This window comes from Lotus japonicus, chromosome 6, assembly GCF_012489685.1.
Source record: "Lotus japonicus ecotype B-129 chromosome 6, LjGifu_v1.2".
NCBI lineage: Eukaryota > Viridiplantae > Streptophyta > Magnoliopsida > Fabales > Fabaceae > Lotus > Lotus japonicus.
This window is the reverse complement of record NC_080046.1, coordinates 6,349,925-6,364,563: the sequence shown is the minus strand read 5'-3', so window position 1 is coordinate 6,364,563 and position 14,639 is coordinate 6,349,925. Positions and strand designations below refer to the sequence as shown.

General features: G+C 38.2%; 1 protein-coding gene across 2 annotated transcripts; it reads right to left on the bottom strand.

Moving 5' to 3' along the window:
- Positions 1–3,423: 3,423 nt before the first annotated feature.
- On the bottom strand, positions 3,424–13,830 carry LOC130721867 (cysteine-rich receptor-like protein kinase 44). Of its 2 annotated transcripts, none has more exons than XM_057572451.1 (7): positions 12,762–13,830; positions 5,210–5,347; positions 4,995–5,116; positions 4,715–4,925; positions 4,357–4,594; positions 4,010–4,160; positions 3,424–3,909 (listed from the first exon to the last, which is right to left on the bottom strand). In XM_057572451.1, the coding sequence occupies exons 1-7, from the start codon at positions 13,582–13,584 to the stop codon at positions 3,595–3,597; spliced, it is 1,998 nt and encodes a 665-aa protein (XP_057428434.1). In that variant the 5' UTR covers positions 13,585–13,830; the 3' UTR covers positions 3,424–3,594. The 2 variants fall into 2 exon arrangements, with proteins under 2 accessions (XP_057428434.1, XP_057428436.1); XM_057572453.1 differs by having other exon boundaries at positions 4,865–4,925.
- Positions 13,831–14,639: the final 809 nt, after the last annotated feature.

Genomic DNA, 14,639 nt, shown 5'->3' with positions numbered 1-14,639 from the left:
TAAGTTGGGTTGGAGAAGATGATGTTCCTGAGTAATGGGTAGTAGTGGTGAAGAAGAGGAATCATGTGCAGCTCACATGGGTGAGTCTTATTAGGTCTTCTCTCTCCTAATGTCATGCCACCTCAATTAAAAAAACTCCACATCAGGCAAAAACGTTAGTTTTTGGACGGAAAATTGGTGAGGGACCAAAAGTGTTGACGGAGACTAACGTGAAGGTAGCGAAATGCTATTTTTATAGTTGAGGGACCTCGTTTGCACATTTTAGAAACCTAGGGGACCAAAAGTGCTAATAAGCCTTACTTATATGAGAAGTGTTATTCAGATAAACGGTAAACGAAATAAAAGGTGAAAACCATTAACGTTGTTGATATGAAATGGAAGTCGGAAGAATACAGGCCTATTGTGATTGGTTTTCAATTTTTTTTTCGAATAGTCCAACTTCTGATGAAAAGAGATTTGATTGGCTATACTTTTCGTGCAAATCGTGTATCATATTTGTTTATAGAATTCTTAACTTTTTATTCTTATATGAGAAAAGATATTGGAACCACATAGAGGCTTACATATTATCAAAGATGTCCTCTATTTCAATTTGAGGAATTTCCTTACGTGTTATATTACCAGAACCTTTTACAAGACCTTCCCTACGAGTCCTCCTAAGAAAAGCTCCTAGCCTCCTACCCTCCAACTCTCCAACAACCATTTAATAAAAGCCTGTCACAAAAAAGCTTCATAACTTTCCCAAAAGGAGCACCTTTCTCTTTCACAACTCCATGACAACTCGTATCATTTTTCTTCCACCAGACACCTTTTGCACTAGGCTGTCCATGGGTCACCGGCCCAAACCGAATCCAAAAAAACCGAGGTCTTTTTTAGCCAATCAGGTGGGTTGGGCTGGTTCGGTCAAAATCAGTTTGAGCTCCTGATTGAACTAACCGTAAGCACTAGCTTAGGCCCAAGTTTAACCTTAGCCTCTTGCCATATAAATACCACTTCTCTCTTCTCCAAATCTAAAAACGCCACTTCTTCATATTTGTGCTTTCGTGCTTCTGCCGCATGCTTCACCTCCGTTGCACTATGGACTCACATGCAAGAAGATGGTGATGAAGATGAAAATGTTGTTGCAGATATGCTCTTTGTCAGCATTAATTTAAGATTATTTTGAGTTGTTTTGTATGGATCTATGATCCAAAATCTGATTCCTTCCATCTTTTTATCTAATGGATATGTGTATTTTTCTGATTTCTTTCTCATCCTCTCATCTTTTTTTATGAATTTTTTTTATGAACAAATCAAATAAACCTACCCGAGGTAACTGCGATCTGTTCAACCTGAACTCGAACAACCTGTAGCCTAGGGGAGGACGTGGCGGGCCTGATGTTTGGCTTTTCTTTACCTGACAAAACTGACAATTTTTGCTTGAAATTGATCAAATCCAACCATTGGACAACCCTACTATCTTAACTTGCGCTTTCGAACATCATTGGTTGGTCCTCAGTGTTTGTTCTAATTGTATTAAAATTTTAAGATCTGTCTACAATCGACTTTATGCATAGGGAATGTCTTAGCACCCTACGATGTCTGTATGCAAGTCTTCATATTCCAATATAAGTGGGACGGATACCGATCTTCAAAAGTGCAAGTTCGATATAAGTGAAGACTAAGTTCTGAAATCAAGAATAAATTTGAAGACTTAAAACATTAAATTAAATTTGTTGAAGAAAATTGTTTTAGAAAACAAAGAATATTCAATGCAATTAGGCTAACCAGAAAATTGCTGATCATTTAGACGCCATCTAGAATAATGTTTCCTTCACACCTCAATGAGGTGGAAACCTCAATGAGGTGGAAAGAGGTGGAATGATGAGAGAGATAGGAAGAAAGGAAAAAAATAAGAGAAAAAGTATGAGATGTGATAGATGATAAAAGGAGAGAGATAAAAATTAAAATGAATGAAAATAGAGTGTATAAAAAGTGAGGTGTGAACATATCGTTATTGTTAATGAATTCCGTATGCACTAGCAAAGTGATTTGAAGCATAAAAATTGAAATAACAAACACTCAGCTAATGAGCTTAAAAATATTAACACTCATTTTACAAAATAGGCATTATGTCTCCAAAAGAATCAGGCAGCTAATCTTATCTAACCGTTTTCGCGTCTTTCTTAATTATCATCATTGTAAAGAAAATAGACTATGATTCATAAAATGATAAATTAGTAATTTGAAAATTATCATCTGAGTTGGGGATGAATTCAGAATTTTAGGGTTTTTAATTTTGATTAGTAAATTTCTAAAAAATAAGATTTTTGATTTTTTTTTAAAACCTACGACTGCACGTCAAAAGGGTGTGGTACAACTTTGCACCACAAAAAAGTGGTCCGTAATAAATTTCCCCCCCCCACGATGATTTATTGTTTGGCTTAAAAAAATTAAAAATAAGTATATGTTCAATCTTGTCCATTGAACAAGAGGTGTCAGCTTTTCTTCAAAAAAAAAAATAAGGTGTCAGCTTAAAATGTCCAAAACTGAAAAAAGTTATTTTGCTCAAACACGCACAAAGTGTCTGTAACATGTTATACGAGTGTCAGCATCCAACAACGAGACACTCCTTTGAAGAGAGATGTTTTTGACCAAAAAAAAAAGAGAGATGTCTGTGTTCTGCAAATTCACACAAACTTCTATTTCATCTCATTTTCACCCACTATTTCTTCTTATCTCTCTTCATTTCATATCACACCACATATCATATTATACTACTCATAAAACTCAGCACCCCTATGTTGTTCTCAATGAAATATGAATGAGGGGAAGTCAATGCATTTTGCAAAATAAATGGGAAGCCAGTACAATGATATCAAATCTAGAGAAGGTGAGTGCAATTACACGCCTATAAATATTTATAGTTTAATTTATCTCTAAAATAAAATATAATTCAAACTATACTGAAATAACCAGTTATATCTTTATTCTCACTTTGTATGTAAGTTATAACTACATCATATGTTGAAAAATCTGTGCATCCCTAAGCCATTATGTAGGAATTCAGCATTTAAATTTTAAGATGGTAACACAGGGTCATGAAAGAGGATTCTATCCCAACATAATGTACGTGGTCTATTTATATAGAAGATTGATGCCTCTCACGTGAGACTATAATTCAAAATAATTCATTGATGAAAAATAGGTTGAGACTTTAATAACTTTGTAATTTTTTTTAATAGATGCATCCTTCACTTAAAGAATCTTATTTCATTGACCAAAAAAAAAAAAAAGAATCTTATTTCAGTCTGAAAAAATCACATCTTGGTCAGGCTAGCTCTCCAAGTTTTTTTCCATACCCAATACCCAATCAAGCATGTGCCATATAAAGCAAAAACAACCACTAGTTGGTTTGTAATTTGTTATACAAGAGCATGTATGTTATTATAATCTCAACCATTGATATTTTAATCAATTGTTTTGCCTCCACTTCATTCTTCAAATTGCAACCACTCAATTAATAATAGTCAAATCATTACATACAAAACTGCTAATTACCAAATTGTACATGCTCTAAGAGATTAGCTAAAAAAAGTAGATCACAGTATCACACTATCGAGGAATAGATATACTTACAGACATTTCATTCATCGATAATACAGAACCTGAAGTTGACTCACCTGCTACCATCTTCTGAGCAACTCCACTATGCTTATAACTTTTTGGTTCTTCTGGAAATGGCAACTCAATTAAGGGGCTACTGAGATATGAAACAACTTTCGTCATCGTAGGTCTATCATCTGGCTTCTCTTGCACACATAATAAACCAATTTGGATGCACTTAATCACTTCACTGTGATTGCAAGATTCTCTTACACCTTGCTCTAATATTTCTAATGGTGTTTTATCCCTCCATTGTCTCCAAGCCTGCAACAATTTTATGGATTGGATATTTGGATTATTCCCTTTTCTTTTTCTTCATTTGAATTATTTAGAGAAAACACAACTACTACAAGTAAATACTCACATAACCCAAGAGGTCATCATCATTATCTGATATCAGAGAGCGTGCGTTCTTTTTAGCACTAATTGTCTCCAAAACTATGACACCGAAACTAAAGACATCTGACTTCTCTGAAAATTGTCCATGCATTGCATATTCCGGAGACATATAACCACTGTTTAAATAAAAAATAAGCATTGGAAAAGTATATACATCAACACCTACTTGAAATCAATAAAATTAATGATAAAAACTATAACTAATATACAACCATTTTAATATGAATGCAAAATATTAATTTCTTACTCTCAAAGGTGAAGATGTCAGGGAGATGAAAATGCCAAGAAAATTATGAATTCCAAAGTACTTACAATGTTCCCACAATTCTATTTGTACTTCCTTGTTCTTCATCTGTAGCAACAATCCTTGCGATGCCGAAGTCAGATATTTTTGGATTCATGTTGTCGTCTAACAATACATTACTAGGTTTAAGATCACGATGTATGACTTTCAAACGTGAATGGTCATGTAAATAAAGAACTCCTCTTGCAATTCCTTCAATAATTCTATAACGCTCAAACCAATTCAACAATCTGCTCTTGTTGGGATCTACAAAGGTCAAAGTCTATTCAAGTGAGAATAATAAATGAATATTTTTCTACCAAACACATGAATACAAAATTTCAAGTAGAGGTCAGAAATAAGTAAAGGAAAGGAGAAAATCATTACGGAATAGAAAGTAATCAAGGCTATTATTAGGCACAAATTCATAAATAAGAATCTTCTCTTTCTCTTCCAAGCAAAATCCTAACAAAATAACAAGGTTTCTGTGTTGAAGTTTGGCTATCAGCTTGATCTCATTCATGAATTCTATTACACCTTGTCCTGACTTCTGAGATAGTCTTTTAACAGCTATTTCTCGTCCATCTAAAAGAATTCCCTGAAAGTACAACCAATCAGTTAATGATGAAAAACAAGTGTGCGTGTACTTCTAGTTACAGTTTATCACCTTGTAGACCTCTCCAAATCCACCTTTTCCAATTTTGTTTTCACTTGAAAACTTCCTTGTGGCAGCTTCAATTGTGGCCAAACTAAATTGCAATGACTCCAAAAGGACACTTTCATCCCCAACTGGAGACACATCAAATAAGGCAAGCTAAAGTTAATCTTTTTAATCTTTTTATGCAATGGGAATAGATCTGGCTTACTCTTAAAATTACTTACAGTTTTCCCTTAGAAGAGTCTTATAATTCTTCCTTGATTTTCTCAGCAGCAAATAGGAAATACAGCATAAGAGAATTATTGAAATGACAACCAAGACCACAATCAACCCTATTTTTCGTGAGGCAGATTTCTTATTTCCTGCATAAAAAATAATAAAAATTTTCAAGCTGCAGTAATTAAAATATGAAGGACTACAAGAATACATCTATATCAATCTATTTGTATTTTTTATATTTTTAACTATGGATGATAAAAACTTTTGGTTTATCTAAAATGCATATAAATACAATTTTATTGAAATTATCAACTGAATTGTTATTCTATATGAAGTAATTTTTCTAGAAAAGAAGTAATATGGTTCTTAAACTCAAACAAAATTACATTTATTGAAATTACATGTCTCTTAGACAGTAGGATACCTAGAAGAGCCCATAATTTTACCATTCTTTTATTTCAATTTGGCTTTCCAAAAAAAAAAAAAAACAGTAGAATCCAGCTATGAACCTTTTTGTTGCAGCTATGATCAAGCCACTAGACTGGTTTGATAATCACGTACACTATGAAAAATGTTGGCATGAGACATCTCTGAAGTTGAGGAAATAAAAAACCCAAAGTGTTGCATCCTTCCACAAATCTAGGTTGTTATCATAAGCAAGATATTCCAACCTAAATTGATTGCTGACAAATCCTTTTTAGTCAAATTCATCTTCAATCATGGTTCTAAACCTGAGTTAAAGAAGTGACTACACTGTTGCACCTGCTATGGCCAGGCCCAGATTTGGCAAAGTCTACAATAGGAAGCCCAAGTTCACTGGCATTCTGTCAAATGACAAGGCCTTCTAGAATGTTAGGATTCCTAAATAACCACCTGATGAGGTGTTATTATTAGTAATGATGAGAAGTACAGCTAGGGGGGGGACCACTAGGGAGTGAGAGGAATATATGTTAGTTATGGTGAGAGAATGAGGTAGGCTTGTTTTTGGCTTAGGCTTGGGAGAGAAGAGCACTCTCGAATTGCTCTGGTTATTTTCCTTTGTTTCTTGTATTCCCTAAACACTATTTCGGGGTTTCATACCAGAAATTCAGTACTATCAATACAAATTCAGTTCTAATTCCTTCATATTTTCTGGTACCTAACATTGGTATCAGAGCTCCCGATCCTGAGGGAGCTTTTATGGTGGTTACGCGAGCTGCAATGGAGTCCAGAGTTGATGACCTTGAGCGATCTATTACCACGATGAAGGAGATGGCCACGGAGCAGTTTGAGGAGCTCCGGCGACTCATCATGAATCGGGAACGGAGGCGCACGCGAGGAAGATCGAACACACCCAGAAACCGGCGACCATCGCGAGACAGAGAGCGAGACCGCGAGGTTTCTTCTTCGCACTCCGGGTCACGAACCGGGTCGCGAACCGGGTCGCGCACCTCAGACCACAGCAGGGAGCGATTCGATCACCCCCATCGCGTCCATTTGCGTGCTGTGACTGGAAGAAGGGTCGATATCCCCATGTTTGATGGAAACGATGCTTATGGGTGGATTAATCGTGTTGAACGGTTCTTCCAACTCAGTCGTGTAGGGGAGGAGGAGAGGTTGGAGATGGTGATGATTGCCATGGAAGGGAAAGCACTAGGATGGTTTCAATGGTGGGAAGAGCAAGCTGTGGAGAGAACCTGGGAACCTTTCAAGCAAGCCTTGATAAGGAGATTTCAACCCACCTTGGTTCAGAACCCTTTTGGCCCTTTGCTTAGCATTAAGCAAAAAGGGAGTGTCATGGCCTACAGGGAAAGCTTTGAAGAGGCAGCAGCACCCATGAGAGGTGCTGATAGGGAGATCCTGAAAGGAGTGTTCCTTAATGGATTGCAGGAGGAGATCAAAGCTGAAATGAAATTGTACCCTGCTGCTGATCTTGCAGGATTGATGGATAGGGCCTTATTGATTGAGGAAAAAAATTCTGCTCTCAGAGGAGGAAAAGGAAAGGATGAAGACAAACGTGGGTGGAAGGATAAGGGTGGGTTTGGAAGCAAACTTTCAAGTTATGGAGGAAAGCACATCAATTATAATTCCAGTCATCAGGGGAAGAACAATACTGGACTGGAAACCAAACCAAAAGAGACCCAGGAAGATGGAGGAAATGAAACTAAGAACCCTGAGAAGAAGTGGCAAGGGGGACAAAGACTCTCTCAAAATGAGTTGCAAGAGAGAAGTAGAAGAGGATTGTGTTTTAAATGTGGTGAGAAATGGGGAAGAGAACATGTGTGTGCTAAGAAACATTTCCAATTCATTCTCATTGAAGGAGATGAAGAGGAAGAAGAGGAAGACATATTTGAAGAAGCTGAAGATGGTGAGTTTGTTTTGGAGGGCAAAATACTGCAATTGTCTCTTAGTAGTAAAGAGGGCTTAACCTCTAACAAGTCTTTCAAAGTTAGAGGAAGAATTGGAACAAGGGAATGACTTAGACTTGGCTGTTGTAGCAACCACTGAATATGTGGTGGAATTTGGAAATGGGGCCAGAGAAAGAAATTCAGGAGTGTGCAAGAATTTGTCACTGGTAGTGCAAGGAATCTCTATCACTCAACATTTCTTTATCCTTGGGCTTGGGGGCACTGATTTAGTCCTGGGAATGGACTGGTTAGCCAGCCTTGGGGACATTGAGGCCAACTTCAAAGAACTTATTATTAAGTGGAACCTTCATGGCAAGCAGTTTGTGTTACATGGAGAACCTCAGGGTAATAAAATTCAGGAAGCTTGCAAAAACATAAAGAGCACAAGGAAGAACAAAGACCTGGATTTCTGCCTTTCTCATGAGTTTGTAGAGGGTATCAACACAGCAGTAGCTGAGGTCCCTGCTGAATTGAGAACCATTATTGAAAAATTCCCTGTGGTGTTTCAAGAGCCTCATGGGCTGCCTCCTAAGAGGCCTACTGATCATGCTATTCTACTGCAGCAAGGAACAGCAGCACCAAACATAAGGCCCTATAGGTATCCATTCTACCAGAAAAATGAGATAGAAACTCAAGTGCAAGACATGCTCAAGAATGGGATTATAAGGCCCAGCACTAGTCCATTCAGTAGCCCTGCAATTCTAGTGAAGAAAAAGGATGGAGGGTGGCGTTTCTGTGTTGACTATAGAGCCTTGAACAAGGTTACTATACCAGATAAGTTCCCTATACCTATAATCGATGAATTATTAGATGAGATAGGTTCTGCTGTTATCTTTTCTAAAGTGGACTTAAAATCTGGTTATCATCAAATAAGGATGAAAGAGGAGGACATTCACAAAACAGCTTTTAGAACTCATGAAGAACATTATGAATATCTAGTAATGCCTTTTGGGTTATCTAATGCTCCTTCAACCTTTCAGGCCCTCATGAACCAGGTTTTGAAACCTCATTTAAGAAAGTTTGTTTTGGTCTTTTTTGATGATATACTAATCTATAGCAAGAGTTTGGAATTGCACATGGAACATTTGAGGTTGGTGCTCCAAAGCTTGCAGGAAAATCACTTAGTAGCTAATCAAAAGAAATGTTCATTTGGCCAACCAGAATTGGTCTATTTAGGCCATGTAATCTCCAAGCAAGGAGTCGCTGCTGATCCCTCTAAAATCAATGACATGCTGAATTGGCCTCAACCCAAAGAAGTGAAAGGGTTAAGGGGTTTCTTGGGCTTGACAGGGTACTATAGAAGGTTTGTGAGGAATTACAGCAAGTTAGCTCAACCTCTAAACCATCTCCTCAAGAAAAACAACTTTGATGGAATGAGGAAGCCAGTCTAGCTTTTGCCAAATTAAAGAAGGTAATGACTACTGTTCCTGTGTTGGCAGCACCAGATTTCAGCAAGGAATTTGTGCTTGAGACTGATGCATCAGGAAAGGGACTTGGTGCGGTTTTGATGCAAGGAGGAAAACCAATTGCATTCATGAGCAAGACTTTATCTGACAGAGCTCAGGCAAAATCAGTGTATGAAAGAGAATTAATGGCTGTGGTTTTTGCAATTCAGAAATGGAGGCATTATTTACACAGATCAAAAGAGCTTAAAGTTCTTAGCTGACCAGAGATTGATGGGTGAAGATCAGCAAAAATGGGTTTCCAAATTGATGGGTTATGATTTTGAAATCAGGTACAAACCTGGAGTAGAAAACAAAGCAGCAGATGCCTTGTCCAGAAAAATGCAATTTTCTGCCATCTCATCTATTCAGTGTGAAGGCTGGAATGACTTAGAAGAAGAGTTATTGGCTGATGAAAAATGTAAAAAAATCATGCAAGAGCTATTGACACAAGGGCAATCTTTAGCAGGGTATCAATTAAGGAAGGGAAGACTGTTTTATAAGGACAGAATAGTGTTACCAAAGAAGTCCAGCAAGGTTCTCACCATACTCAAAGAATACCATGAGTCTGCTCTTGGAGGCCATGCAGGGGTCCTTAGAACTTATAAAAGAATCTCAGCTCTATTTTACTGGGAAGGGATGAAGATGGACATTCAGAAATTTGTGCAAGACTGTGAGGTTTGCCAGAGAAACAAATATGAAGCATTGAATCCAGCAGGTTTCTTACTACCTCTTCCTATTCCATCACAAGTGTGGTCTGATATTTCTATGGATTTCATAGGGGGTCTTCCTAAAGCAATGGGGAAGGACACCATCTTTGTGGTGGTTGACAGGTTCACCAAATATGCCCATTTCATAGCTCTCTCACACCCCTATAATGCTAAGGAAGTGGCTGAAATATTCATGAAGGAGGTAGTAAAGCTACATGGTTTTCCCAATACCATAGTTTCTGACAGAGACAGAGTTTTTCTTAGCACTTTCTGGACTGAACTCTTTAAATTGGCTGGGACCAAACTGAAATTTAGCTCTGCCTACCATCCTCAAACAGATGGGCAGACTGAGGTAGTAAATAGGTGTGTTGAAACCTATCTCAGGTGTGTGACAGGAACAAGACATAAGCAATGGCCAAAATGGTTGACTTGGGCAGAATTTTGGTATAATACCAACTATCATTCTGCCATCAAAACCACTCACTTCAAGGCCTTATATGGGAGAGACCCTCCTGCTATCATCAGGGGAACTGATTCTGTCACTTCAGTAGAGGAAGTGGAGAAGCTTACTGCTGAAAGAAACCTTATGCTAGATGAACTCAAGGAAAATTTGGAGAAGGCTCAAAACAGAATGAGACAACAAGCAAATAAACATAGAAGAGACATTCAATTTGAGGTAGGGGATCTTGTGTATCTCAAGATTCAACCCTATAAACTCAAGAGTTTGGCCAGGAGGAAGAATCAAAAGTTGAGCCCTAGATACTATGGTCCTTATCCTATAATAGAGAAGATCAATGCTGCTGCTTACAAGCTTCAATTACCAGAGGACAGCCAAGTTCACCCAGTTTTCCACATTTCTTTGCTCAAAAAAGTGGTGAAGGAAGGGATCATCAGCCAACCCTTTCCCAAAGACTTAAATGAAGGGTGAGAGCTTCAAGTAGAACCTGAAACCATCTTGGATGCCAGACAGAATGACCCTGGAATCACAGAAGTTCTAGTGAGATGGAAGAATCTGCCAGCTTTTGAAGATTCCTGGGAAGAATTGGACAAATTGATAGCACAATTTCCAGACCATCACCTTGAGGACAAGGTGAATCTTCAAGGGGGGAGAGATGTTGCACCTGCTATGGCCAGGCCCAGATTTGGCAAAGTCTACAATAGGAAGCCCAAGTTCACTGGCATTCTGTCAAATGACAAGGCCTTCTAGAATGTTAGGATTCCTAAATAACCACCTGATGAGGTGTTATTATTATTAATGATGAGAAGTACAGCTAGGGGGGGACCACTAGGGAGTGAGGAATATATGTTAGTTATGGTGAGAGAATGAGGTAGGCTTGTTTTTGGCTTAGGCTTGGGAGAGAAGAGCACTCTCGAATTGCTCTGGTTATTTTCCTTTGTTTCTTGTATTCCCTAAACACTATTTCGGGGTTTCATACCAGAAATTCAGTACTATCAATACAAATTCAGTTCTAATTCCTTCATATTTTCTGGTACCTAACCTACACTTACTAGGATTATGTAATATTGGAAATCATGGTACCAAACCTCCTGCACATTTTCACAATCAATAATCATACGCATTATGGTTTGCACATACTGATGACATCACAAGCCAGCATCAATAGAATTTATTTCTCTTCTGAGTCTCGTTGAAGCCTAACTTTGAACTCATTACTCCATCAGGTTTTAAACTCCAATTTTATAACAACTATCCTCATACAAAGATCCCTTCGTAATAGTACGGATATGATGTCCACTTCCAACCATACTCATCAGGTAAGCAACCAACAATGGGAACCGATTTATGATGAAATAAGCAACCGATGATGGGAACCTTGAAGGTTTTCCTGCAAACATTTCCAGAATCTCATCCCTTCATGTCTCAGCCACCAGAATAGGTCATCAGCAAACATAACTTGAGATATCTTTGGACCCCCTCCTCTACGAAAAGAACATGGCATCGAATAGCTTGACAGCATTGCATCCACTATGCTATGAGCCAGTATTTCTAAACACAAGAAAAACAAATATGGAGAATGGTACCTTGGTGAATACCTCTAGAAGGTAAGAAGAGATCCGTCTGGTCATCATTCTAGTTGATGAGAAATGAGGCCTTCGAGATACAATGACCAACTAAAAGTTTTGGTCCCTCCATTCCCCTCCCCTCCTAAAATTTGTACCAAACAAGTTAAAGGAAAACCCTCTCCTCCATTACCCCTCCAACCAAACACTATTATGCTAGTGAAGTTGGTCATTGGCCTTTTCAAGATCTAGTTTTATCAGCAAGAAGCCAGTCTTACCCTTGAGGAAATTCATTGAATGGATAAGGTCATGTAAATTGACAATATCATCTCCAATCATGGGATTCTAGATGAAACTGCATTTGGGCGGGGAAGATCACCCGGGGCAAGGTCGTCCTTATATGGTTAGCTACAACCTTAGTTACTTCAGTGTTATCAAATAGCGGTCGTTATAGCATAGCGGGTTTTTGGCTAATCGTGATGCCACTATTGCCCGCTATAGCGCACTATTCCCGCTATTTCCACTATTCACCGCCAAATAGCGGCCGAAATAGCAGATTTTTGGCTCACCGCGATGGTCCGCGATCGCGATTTGATAACACTTGAGTTACTTCCTTCCAAATGACATTACAAAGAGAAATGGGACAGAACTATGAAATGCTCTTGGGCTATCACATTTTGAAATCAAAGTTATCAAGGTTCAATCGACACCTTTTATACATGATGTTATTGCAGATTTGTATAGGTACTATTATATAAATAAAAAAATCTGCCTCCCTAGCTCTCTCTTCATTCACAAATTCACATTCACATTATAGAAAAATTGCTAATTACTTTTGGACATAATGAAAAAGAAAATGTAATACCAAAGAAAACTTGTAAAATAAATAAAATTACTTTGTTTGACACATGGGTGATATCTGATTATCTGCAATAAATTGATACCTTATTATGCCATATATTTATCAATTTAATTGAGAAGTGAGAATTCAATTACCTGGAGAAGAAGAAGACCCAATTGAATTGTAAAACTGAAACAATTCATATCTGATATTACACCAAGCAAGCAAAACCCTAGCACCCTGTTTCCCTCCACAACAACCCACAAGTTTTCCAATCGCATTCTGCAAACACTGCCCACACTGATCCCCAGTCATGTCCGGCAAGCACTGCGCCAGCCCGTAAACCCGCCGCGATGAGGACGATCCGCCGTCACCACCACCACCGCCGCCGACAAAATCCGCTTCCCTGGTGGCGAATTTTGTCGGCGACGGCGAACTCGAAGCCTGATCACGCAACCCACCCAACAACCCAAACAACGTCCGATTGAAGCTGCTCAAATCAGAAGCAGAAACGTTCTTCTCACCCCACAGCGTCGTTCCTGGATCGGTTTCGGTGTAGGGGTAGTACCGATTGGTGTAACCCAGCATACACTCGTCGTACCATACAATCGACTGGGACTTGTTAGGACACCGCCGCGAAAGTTCTCCGGCGGCGGCGGTGATGCAGTTGTCACAGACGGCGGAGGAGACGTCGGCGCGGCAGAGGAATTGGCCGTTGGCGACGTCTTTGGTGCCGGGGTTTATGGAGGAGTAGTAAGAGGCGTAGGTTTGTGAGGTGGCGATGAGGGAGGAGAGAAGAACACGGAGGTTGGTTTGGAATGTGGTGGTGGAATCGAATGTTGTGTTTTGTGGGCAGTAGTTGTAGTTGTAAATGGGTTGTTGTTCTGATTCTGCAAAAGTGCTTAATAGTGAAGTGATTCCAAATAGAGAGAACAAAATGGTAACAAGGTGGTGATGGTTGTGAAGGTGAAGAAGCATGTTGTGGTGTGTTTGTGTCTTCACTCTGTTGTTGTTGTTGTTGCAGGGTTTGAAAACAGAGTGAGTTTTGTGTTGTTGTTGTGTATAAAATGGTCTACTCTGTTTCTCAGTGCTTGTCAAATTGAATTCTTTGTGACTTAGTGGAAGTGATGTCACTTGTCAATAGGTCATTGGAAAATTGGGGGAGAAAGTTTTTTGTTTTTGGGTTTTGCAATTCTTACTACCGACTAGCAGTCATGACTCATGACTCTAATCTTTCGAGATTACATTTAGTAGCCAGACTTCTTTAAAGATGTCAATCACTACATCTACTAGCATTGAATTGTTAGACCAAATCAATTGGTGATTGAAAAATTGGGGAAAAGTTTCTTTTCTTTGAGTTTCCTAATTTATTTGGCTGGAAGTCATGAGTCCGATCCTTCAAGGTAAATTATGTTAAGTTAATAAATCTCCCAACAAATCTTTCTCATTATTTATGATTAAACATAGACTAAATATTTAAGAAGTATCAGTATTTATCAGCTATAATGAACTTTATTTGTTGGTTAGTGGGGGAGAAAGTTTCAAAAACCTACTACGCTTTTGACGTTTGGTGCTTGCTGTTTCAAATGACTATGCCAGTTAATTTTATATTACATGTTGGATACGTCTTTTTTGACTAAGCATCCCTTGAAAATGATGTGAAAACTAAAAGGTAAAATAATATTATTATTAAGTCACTGTCAACATATGAACCTAGAAATTTAAAGAATCTTTGGGTAGGGAAGATCCAGGGATCGATTCCTGATGGGTGCAATTTATCTTTTCGATGTACCAAAAAAAAAAAAGAAATTTAAAGAATCTCACATCCGGTTAGGTGTGAGGAAAAGAGTCATCCGGTAAAGTGTAAGAAAAAGAGTTCTAGAAAAAGAAATAAGCGGATGGTGTTCTCTAAGGTGAAATCACCAATGTAACTTGTGAAAGACAAATAATCAATAATATGTTATTAAATATCAGTGTAAAAAAGTTATATTACTAGTGTCGAAAATTAAACTTAAAAATATATTTGTTAATAT

Bases quoted from the DNA above. Each gene is read 5' to 3' on its own strand.
- LOC130721867 (XM_057572451.1), bottom strand. From the start codon at position 13,584: ATGCTTCTTCACCTTCACAACCATCACCACCTTGTTACCATTTTGTTC. The intron at 5,348-12,761 runs GTAATTGAATTC...TTTTTTATGCAG, and splicing joins TGGGTCTTCTTCTTCTCCAG to GAAATAAGAAATCTGCCTCA. The intron at 5,117-5,209 runs GTAAGTAATTTT...ATGTGTCTCCAG, and splicing joins GACTCTTCTAAGGGAAAACT to TTGGGGATGAAAGTGTCCTT.